The sequence below is a fragment of the Emys orbicularis genome, chromosome 5, assembly GCF_028017835.1.
Source record: "Emys orbicularis isolate rEmyOrb1 chromosome 5, rEmyOrb1.hap1, whole genome shotgun sequence".
Classification (NCBI taxonomy): Eukaryota; Metazoa; Chordata; order Testudines; family Emydidae; genus Emys; species Emys orbicularis.
In genome coordinates, this window is record NC_088687.1 from 36,598,561 (window position 1) to 36,609,106 (window position 10,546).

The 10,546-nt window shown below is 41.8% G+C and overlaps 1 protein-coding gene across 1 annotated transcript; it reads left to right on the top strand.

Annotated features, from left to right (window-relative positions):
• Positions 1-736: 736 nt before the first annotated feature.
• Positions 737-9,621, top strand: LAMTOR3 (late endosomal/lysosomal adaptor, MAPK and MTOR activator 3). The gene is made up of 7 exons (XM_065404585.1): positions 737-897; positions 3,161-3,217; positions 4,122-4,156; positions 5,016-5,074; positions 6,059-6,192; positions 7,255-7,318; positions 8,487-9,621. The coding sequence occupies exons 2-7, from the start codon at positions 3,209-3,211 to the stop codon at positions 8,558-8,560; spliced, it is 375 nt and encodes a 124-aa protein (XP_065260657.1). The 5' UTR covers positions 737-897; positions 3,161-3,208; the 3' UTR covers positions 8,561-9,621.
• The last annotated feature ends 925 nt before the right edge of the window (positions 9,622-10,546 follow it).

Below are 10,546 nucleotides of genomic sequence, written 5' to 3' on the forward strand. Positions count from 1 at the left end.
TTATGTAGGACAGTCTTATAATATGCATCCAGATATCCTCCAATCACACAAGCTGAAAATTGTTCCACTTTACTGCAGTTCTGTAACCAATCCTGTCTGTGTTCTGTGCACATCCAAAATTCCTGCTGAAATGACCCTCCCTGGGAGCGAGTTACCAGTGACCCAGGGCTGGGGCAGCAGGCAGGTGCAGTTGGGGGGGAAGGGGAAGAGAGAGAGCGCCCAGGGCTGGGGAGAGGGGCAGCCAAAAATTGTTTTGCTTGAGGCAGCAAAAAACCTAGAGCCGGCCCTGGGCGGGATGCGCACTGAAACCCCCCAACAATGGGTTAGGGCAGGCAATTCACGGACAGCCCCAGGGCCCTTTGCTGGATTCCTGCCAAGCCAGAGCCAGCAGCACCTGCTTCCAGATCCCCCTGAGAATGAGTGCTGGGGCTCGCTGCCCAGCACCCCACCCCTGTGCCCTTGGTCAGGCGCCCCCAGAGCACGAGCACTACAATAGGGCGCGCGGCTCCTGAGACGGGCCCTGGGCGCAACCGCGAGCCCCTCCTGTCACCTCCCGTGCCACGGCAATGCAGTCACATGACCTCTGCAGCAGTTGCTTTGGGGCGGAAAGCGGCAGAGACGCCGCCGTGGCTTCGCCCTTTGTTTGTCCCCTCCCGCTCCCACTAGCGCAGCCCTTTCGCTGCGCTCACTGAGCAGGCGCCAACGGGTGAGCATGCTCATTAGCTACAAGGGAGACAGATCTGACGCTACACCGGAAGTGAGGACGGCGGGGCGGCGATGGCGATCGTTTCTTGGGTGGGGAATCATGTGATCGAGAGTTAAAGGGAAGCGGCCGCTGTCATCTGGGTATTTTTGTGAGGAATTCCGGAAGAAGCGGGCGGCCCGTTGGACCCTGGGGTAAGGGGGAGAGTTTAGCTTTCGGGGCAGGGTGGCTGGGCGGACCCCCCCAAAGCAGAGGTAATGTGTTGGGGTAATTGTTATTATAGGGCCTACTATATTGACACCCACACACACACACACCCGGTGCTGCGGGGAGTCGAGCCGGAGGGGTCCTGCGACCGCCCTCCAGGTCCCCCCACAACCCTCTGTCCAGGGGCTGAGGGACTTGGAGCTCCGCAAACCCCAGCTCCTTGGCAGGGCTGACGGGACCGTTTGTAGGGAGCGGGGGGTGCTGAGCGCCATAGAACCAAATTGCGACCCCTGGATATGATGGAAACCGCTTCAAGTCGGGGGGGTGCGGCTGCACCCCTAGTTCCAGCACCAATGCTCCTTGGGCGAGGGAGCAGCCCAGCCTGTCCTTGCCCACCCCGTGCACAGCTGTGGGAGCCCTGTGCCTGTCAGGTGCCAGGCCACAACCCAAGGAGGGGCCAGGGTTCTCGGGTAGCCAGCCCCGCTCCTTGACCTGTCTTTGGAGCAGGTGCAATCTGCTCCCCTGCCAGCTGGCTTCCCTCGTGGAGTCAGGGAAAGGCAGGACTTGAGCAACACCCACCCACCCGGCAGGAGCAAGCAAACCTAGACTAGCCATGACAGGTGTTTGTCCAACCTGTTCTAAAAACCTGCAGTGAGGGGGATTCCACAGCCTTCCTTGGAAAGCTGGTCCAGTTCTCAGCTATCCTTATAGCTAGGAAGTTTTTCCTAGTATTTAACCTAAATTTCACTTGCTGCAGATTAGGCCCATTACTTCTTATTCTACTCTTAAATAGACACAGTGAACAATTGATTTCTCTCCTTCTAACAGCCTTTTACATATTTGATGACTGTTAGCTCCCACCTCAGTCTCTTCTTCAGACTACACATCCCTAGTTTTTTTTAACCTTTCCTCATAGATCAGGTTTTTTTTAACCCTTCTGTTGTTTTTGTTGCTCTTCTTTGGACTCTCTCCATTTTGTTCACGTATTTCCTAAAATGTGGTACCCAAAACTGGACCCAGTACTCCAGCAGAGGCCTCACCAGTGCAGGGTAGACTGAGACAGTTACCACCCCTGTCTTGCGTATGATGATGACAGTCTATACTAGTTGAAACTGCCTTTGGAAATAGTCCATGCGGAGGGTGTTTCCAGTGGGAAGGTGACGAAGACAGAGATGACTGACTGTCTTCGTGACCAAAGGAACAGTGTACGTAGGCAACTGAAGAGTCAGTGGGCAGGGTTTGCAACACTGACGCTCCTGCTGTCTGAACATCCAGAAACAAACACAGATTCCAGATGACAAGCTCTGGTAACAAACCACTGGGAGAACTCAATGCAAGGCACAGACAGTGCTTTCAGTTACTTCCCCTGCTGTGCTAGTATTACATCTCTCTTATCTGGATTGAGTTAAAGCTGACTGACTCATCCATAGACCCCAGTCTGTCTGATGTGGTTCAGTGATTATAGCAGAGGCAGGAGAGAGAGAGCTCTCAGAAAACACCTAGACTAACAGCTGCCTAGTGTTGTCCCATTGAAACATACAAACTTGCTGGCAGAGTGGCTGTCAGGCAGTTTTATCTTGGAGAGTATCCAGGAATAACACGTGTACCTACCTTCACCTTACAGTCATTCCTCTCTTTAGCGCCCCATCACTGAGGCCAAGTCTACGCTACAAACTTACATCGGTATAACTACGTTGCTCAAGGGTGTGAAAAATCCACATCCCTGAGCGATGCAGTTATACCAACCTAATCCGCAGTGTAAATAGTGCTGTGTTAAGAGCTTCTCCTGTCGACATAGCTACCACGTCTCATGGAGGGGATGAACTACGCGGACAGGAGAAGCAGTACACCAGCACAGCTGTGCTGTTGCAGCTTTTTAAGTGTAGATCTGCCCTGAGATGCTCTTTACCTAGTTTATGCAGCTTTTGACCCATGTTTCCTACTGAGGTGGGGAGGACAGTTGCAACAGGGCTGCTTGTGGGGGAAGGCCCTCTGGGGAACAGCTTGTGTGTAGCTTGTGGTAAGTCAGTTTCTTTTAAGAGCAGTTGAATGCCAGTAATTCATTTTGTTGGGCAGGGTAGCGTGAGCGTTATCCTCTTCACATTGGCACCAGAAGGAGAGCTGTGGGATGCTGGAAATTAATAGGGACGCTTCTCCCTCCTTCTTAATTTTGTGTGAGAGTAAGCAAAAGAGAGAGAGGGAGATCATAAAAGCTTATGTGCATGACTAAAGTTGACTCTTATTTTTCAGGAACCTTGACAGTACATCTGATTACTTTTTTTCCAAAAGTTTCTAAACATGGCTGACGTAAGTATTTTGAAAATACACATTTCTGTTTGAAAATATTTTGTCTTTGTAATTATATGGTTTTGTTTGTTTTTGGGGGTTTTGTTTCACTATTTGTGAAAGCTACCAAACAGGAAGAAACTATAGGCCCTGTCCAGAAAAGCTTACTTTACGGCCCCAATCCTATAAACTGATCCATGTGGACACACCCTTATGAAGCCTCATTCAGTTCAGTGGGACTACTGATGTCAGTAAAGTTATGCATGAGCTAAAGTATTTGCAGGACTAAGGCCTTAGAAGACTGTAAACACTTTGAAAGGGGAACAGGCCTTGATTGATTGAGAATGACATGATTATGCAAAAGGAGAGAGAATCTGCTTTGTTCAGTAACTTGTAAAGTGATTATATTTGGAAGACACTAAAACAAAGTTCACATGTGTCTGGGATATCATTTGTAGCAGCGACTATATTAAAATGTTCAAGCGCTGTGTATTTAGTGTGTTAACATGAAACATTATATTTAAAACACTTTGGGAGGACAGAGAAATGCTTGCTGCCACTTCACTAAATGTATTGGATGCATTTTGGTTAGTTAACAAATATCAGTATGTACATTTTCAGAGCCACTGAAATGATTACAGAATTAAAGGAATAAGTAATATAAGTACTATACATATGCAAATTCTGGAACGCAGACTATTTTTATATACAAGCCCGAAAGGGGGGCAGAGAGGGGTTTGATCAGTTATAATTCAAAATACTTCACACAATGCAATTTAAAAGAAGTGTTTTGTGGTAGAATGAAAGAGGAAGTTTTAAAAAAAATGACGCAAATGGTTTCTACTGTGATAAAATTGTGAAAGTTTCATACATATGATTATTTTGAAAAATAAAGCATATTTCATACTCTTATTTTTCTTTATAGGACCTGAAAAGGTTTCTGTACAAAAAATTACCAAGGTAACATAGCTATCATGCTACAGTAAAGTGTTCACTTTACACTCTGTGCTGCTTCGCAATTAATATATGTTAATATTTACCTGGATTTTAGTGGGCTCTAATGAAAGTAATCCAACAGACTGTCCATACTGTCTGAACACTTTTTTTAAAAGAATCTATTAAAGTTTACATTGCAGGTTCCTATACTCTGAATAATATTTATTTGGCTGCAAAAACCTATCTTTTGCTAACCCAGCTTAATATTAAAGAGACACTTATCTTGAAACTGAGTACACTGTTATTTTTGAATGAGTTAAAAGTCAGTTCAGGTGGAAATAACTCAAACCTTTCCATCTGTCCACTCCAAAAGAAGTACAGTACTCTTCATTTCATTTTAAGTGTTAAATAATAGTGTTAAAAGCTCCTGTTACTGGAATAATTCTTCTCGAATTCAAGCAACGCTTCGTACTGGCTCTTTGAAGAATTAGTTCATTTTGGTAACTTACAGTTTCTGGTAACTGCAAGTAGCTAGGCTAGGTCAGTCATTATCAGCACTAAATAGTCATGCTCTGGCACTGTGTGCAAATACAGTGAAACCTGCACTAAGGACTACCTCCAATAGCAGTCCCCTTACTGAAGCTGAAGGACCTCCACAATTTCCAATTTCAATCTGTTTGAACTTCTAGTAGAAGTCTGGCTGTGGTCCCTTGGGTGATCACATAATGAAAGCTAGTTTAATGGTGGGCACTGCTTGCACTATCATCGCTCTCCTTGCTACTTCTTCTGTGTTCACTTTGGTACGTGTTTACTGAATAAAAATGAATCTCACTGCCAACATTTAAACTTGGTAAAAACAACAGTTTTATTTTGTTTTCTCTAGTGTTGAAGGTCTTCATGCTATTTTAGTGTCAGACAGAGATGGTGTGCCTGTTATCAAAGGTAACTCATAACATCTGATCCCTAATGGACATCTTTAATTGAAAGACAAAAAACTGGCTTCCTAATGGAGAGAGGACTCTTCCTCCTGTCTGGCTTTTAATTTACTGTAAATATTGGAGGTTGATCTAAGCATTGAGTCAGACATGCTCAAATTTGGGACATTTTAACAAGGATTTATTGAACACTAAATTATCTCTTAAAGGGAGCCCTCTATCTAGGTACATGCAGCGTGTTTAAAACCATAGTCTGTAGGCACCTTACCATGTCATCAGTGAAGAGAGTTGGAATCATGTAACGAGTTTATACCTTAAAGCTGCTTTAAGATTGGTAGACAACGCCAAGATTGGTTTAGCAGAAGTCTTACCCTCAGACTGATATGACCAAATGCTACCCACAGAGAGATGCACCAATTGCTGTTGACTTAATTCTGAATTTGTTTGCATCAGGGTTGTGCTATCCTTACCTTACTTTCCGGTAGTAGTGTGAGACATCTAGTGCTACAGGCACAATGGCGTAAGTTAAGAATCTAAAGATTCAGGCATCTGCAGATGGTTTTTATGTCCATCTCATTTAATGATGCTCAGTAGGAGTTGCATGTATGTGTGAATCTGAAGGAAGATATATGGCATAAGCATGATATGGGTGAAATGCGATGGGTCTGGCATGCTACTGCAAGTGACACAATAAAACAAAACAGCATCAGCACAGATCATGGTGCAACAAACAAGCGTATAGAAAATAAGCCATCCTCAGAACATTAGGAAAGCTGGCTGCTGAATTGGTGATAACGATATACAGAGTAAAACATTTACATGCATCTTCCAGGCACATCAGTAGCCATGCATTATTGAGGGAAGGTGGGAAGCAGGTAGGGGAAGTTTGATATCTATGAGATCTGATCTAGTTTACTGTTGCTTCAGATGCAGGATGCCTGACCCATATGTACAAAGATCATGTAGGAATGTAAAATATGTTTTGTTCCAGTTGCCAATGATAATGCTCCAGAGCATGCACTTAGACCTGGTTTCTTGTCCACCTTTGCACTTGCGACAGACCAGGGCAGCAAACTAGGACTTTCAAAAAACAAGAGTATCATCTGTTACTACAACACATACCAGGTAAGGGTCTATGGGCCAGAGCTAGTCCTACATGACTTTTTTTTTTTAAACTCTGTGCTGGCTTTCCACTGGGGTGTTATTTCCTAAAATATGTAAGAGCTGGTCATGCTGAATGTTTGCAATATTCCTTGAAATTAGCTTTTGTTTCCCAGCATCAATAATGAGTTACTGGTTCAGGGCAGTACTTGAAGGTCACTGTGTTCTCCAGCAGATGGTGCCTGTTGCAAATCTCTAGTATCTACCATTCTAAATTTGTGTTTACTGCTGACAATTTAAAAATCTTTATCTTGAAAAATAAAATGTTCATATTTCTGTACATGTGATCAGTAATACTGCTGAACAAGCTGGGGCTTCTGTCCACTTTAAACTGTGTAACCGTTAAATCCTGCTTCAGGAATAGTGTCTGGGCAAGGAAATTTACATTAAACAGTTCACCATTTATAAACTTGATTTTTTTTCATGTCTACTGACATCCATCATCCTTCAACAGATTCACACGCCTGCTCAGTTCACAGTGGATTGATGAGCAGAATTTTACAGAAGGGCGTTGATGCAAACAAACGAAAAAAGTCTGTTTAGACTTGCTATATTCAGCTTTGATGGAAAATAAATGCAAAAAAGTAGCTGTTTGACCCTGACTGCATTGGCCTGACATTCTTTTGACACTACTAGCATATGTTCAGCATTTCTGAATTATTCTTTGTTCCTCCTTCCCCTGAATAGTTGTGGTTTTTTTAATCATGTAACAAGAGGAAGGAAATAACATACACACTATGCTGCAGCTTTTAAATTTGGTTAGATTTCACAATGTGTAGCATACTGTACATATCTGTGAGCCACAAAATGGGATTGCTGTCTATCTCTGCTAGCACCTTTAAACTCTGAATCTTTAAAACATATACATAAAACCCAGTCCTTTTTCCTATTTATAATTTAAATTGATGGGACCAGTTGCATGAGTCAGGACTGCAGGATTAGGGAATGAGTATAGCAAATTTCACACTGTTTTTCTGACAAGCAGCATATTGATTTTTGAGGAACTTTTGTTTTTATGTTTTTAAGGTGGTCCAGTTCAATCGGTTACCTTTGGTAGTAAGTTTCATTGCTAGCAGCAATGCCAATACCGGTACGTTTTCATTATCAGTAATTTCCTAAACTGTTATGACTAGAGTGATATATTTTCAATAAAAGACTTAAAATAATTCATTTGAAAAATGAGTTTATAAACTTAGGTCAGTATTCAGTACACAACTGCATATTAACTTGTCACCAGCATGGAATCTGATTTAAAAGGGTGTCATGGTTGATTGGAAAAAAGTATTTTCAGTAAAATTTTCAAAACTGCGTAAGTCCCAATGGGGGCTAATATTTGACAATAGGAGTTTGGCAAAATTTTCAAAAATACCTATGATCTTTCTTAGAAGCAATTCATTTTCCCGCATGTTCTAATAATGCATTACCTTAAACAGGATGTGAACCTCACTTATTTGGAAAATGCACTGGTAATGATCCCACAATACAAACAGTTGACAAGCTTTCTTCTCCCTCAATGCCCACAAACATGAAAACAAAAACTAACAAAAGCCTCTACATTATTCCATCCTCCAGGCTTCACAGTGTCTAGTCTTCATTTTTGTCTGTTAGATGCTAAGGTCTGCAGGGAAGGTACTCTCTTGTCTTATGTCTTGAACAGCTTAGCACGTTAGTGCTTAATACTTTTTGCTAGTGATAAGGATGATGTAACAAAGATTCTGCAGGCCAGATTTTGCCCTCTGTTGACCTGTGCAACACCTGGTCTCAAAATTATGCCCTTCAGTGATGCAGGACTCTGAGTTTGGCACTCCAGTGTGTCCACTTGACTCTCTGCTTGTTCCAGAGGAAATCCTCTTTTGTAGAGTCATTGTTCTCTGACTTTCCAACATACACATTCTCCCACTACTCCCCAGAGCCTGCATGGGGTGGAAGCGATGCTGCAGGTCCCAGTGAAGAGGAAGACTGCTTGCATTGGCTCTGTTCCTGTTCTGGGGACTTTCCTGCCCTGTTTTGCTCTTATTTGATACCCCATCTGTGATTCAAAGAGGAAGAGACCAGAGGACACTTAATTACAGTGGCAATTGCTGGTCACTGCTGTGATTAGCTCTCATATGCTGCTTCCTTGCAGAGTGATAAGCTGAAGTGAAATCAGTTTAGTTTTAATAAACACTTTCATTATTATTGACTGCTTTGGAGAGAGGCTTAATGGATGCTGTGTAGTGTAACTTTATTTTGTATCTCTTCTCTTCTTATTGTTACAGGACTGATCGTCAGCTTAGAGAAGGAGCTTGCTCCCTTGTTTGAAGAGTTGAGGCAGGTTGTAGAGGTTTCTTAACCTGATGGTGTCATCAAAGTTCGGCATCTCTTCACTACACAATGGGACATAAAGATTCAATAATTCTCAGCCCACAAAATAACAAATGTTTGAGAGGAAATATCACTTCCCCCTATTGTACTAAATAAGATTAAATTTGTACATAGTGCTGAATCGGAAATGAGCTACTAGTGTGTTGTAGATAGACTCTTTGGCCACATGTCTTGTATTGTGCAGTACTGGAGAGACCAGCAAATGGCTCCAGTGGAGCCCTTACTAAGGATCAGGTTTAACAGAGTTGACCGGTATCCGCATACTGTCAGTCCAGATAAGTGACCCACAGCTCCCTTGCTGTACAGGAAATGAAGCATTGAGTAGGGTTTACCCTCTCACTAGCCACCACTACATAGTGGGGAAGTAGAATTAATTTTCATTGTCTTCATTGCTTCTTTGCATGTGCTAGGAAAAAGAGAAAATATGCTGGCAGTCCTAGCAGTACAATCAATAATTATCCCATGTTTTTTTTATTTTTGTGATGCTTCGGTAAAGGAATACTACTAATCTGAATGTGAGCTTCCTTGGTATAGAAGAAGGATGCTGCTATTTCTATATAAATTACGGCTTCAAGCGTTTTCCTTATTACTGGGTACAAGTGCCCAATCAGTGTTGCACTTTCTTGTATTTCTTTTGTACAGTGTAGGTGTGATACCCATGGTTGTCTTTTGTTCTGGTATTTGTGGCTATGTTAGTGGTAACACTTGATCTGCTCATTTATTTTTAGGTTTTCCTAAGTAAATGTCTAAATAAAACAATATTTTTTAAAATGTTGTAACCTGATCCATTTTTATAACTGTCCTAAAATATTGCTGGTAAACCTAATTTTCCATGCAGATAATAGTCTCCCTTGTTGCTTTATAAATGTACAACTTGGATAATTTATGGGCTGAAAAATAACCTGTGTGGATCTCATTTAGGTCTCATCATTTTTGAATTTCTACATTTGTATAAAAACTTGCATCATTTGCTGTCAAATGTCAATCTCTACACGTGTTGGCTTCCTATAAGTAAAAACACTTGGGGCTGTATAATGTCTTTTTTTAAGATAATAAGAAGATACGTTTTTCAGATAATATAGGTACAAAAGATCTGCATTTTTAATACAATAAGGCAAACACTTTAAATTCCATCTAGAAACTAATCAACTAATGTAGACCCCTGATCAACCAATGTAACATCCTGTCTGTGTGAAGCTCTATTTGAAAACCCGCAAGCTGTATTCTAACCTGGCTTCAGTTTGTGATTGTTTGTTTGTTTGAGAGAGGTAGTGTATACTACATTTTGTTTCCAATATTCTGTAACCTGGCCTGTTCTCATGGGAAGAAGCTCTGATTGTGAGATGATTTGACTTCACACAGGATTTCCCATCCGTTAGTAGAGAGGCATGACTACTGTTGGCTTACCAACAGGGTTGTACCAAATATTTCTACTCTATTGCAGTTATCTTGTAATTTCTTTGGGAGGAAAAAGGAAATGGAAATCATTATTGTATAAAATTTTGTTGCATATGAACTACCATTCTGCTAACTTCCTTGACTACAGGCATCACAATCTAAGGTTGAAAGAGTACCTTTTAATAGTATGGTGAAACTGTATTTACTCAGACATTTTAAAATATTTAGTCTATACAAAAAACATTAATCAAATATTGTGAACATCTAAGTTAAAACAAAATACTATTCCTGTAATTACAACTCTGAATTCTTCCTCTATCATAGTGGAGTCTCTTGTTTTTCCAGGCTCAGGTGCCTCTCTTCACACACTAAAGGCAGCTGTGGAAAATTAAACTGGTTGGTGTGCAAGCTTTATTTTAAAAATGCCACGGCAGTTTATATGGCGGGAGAACATAAAATGGCCTTCTCATGTAAAATATTTTTGAGCAGGTACAATTCAAGCTAATTTGATATTTAAAAACAAACTCATGATCCCTGCTTTCTTTGTTTGGATAGC

Excerpts from the sequence above, each read along its gene's own strand:
- LAMTOR3 (XM_065404585.1), top strand. Across the intron at positions 4,157-5,015 it reads CTGTACAAAAAATTACCAAG|TGTTGAAGGTCTTCATGCTA; the intron begins GTAACATAGCTA and ends TGTTTTCTCTAG. Across the intron at positions 7,319-8,486 it reads TAGCAGCAATGCCAATACCG|GACTGATCGTCAGCTTAGAG; the intron begins GTACGTTTTCAT and ends TTATTGTTACAG.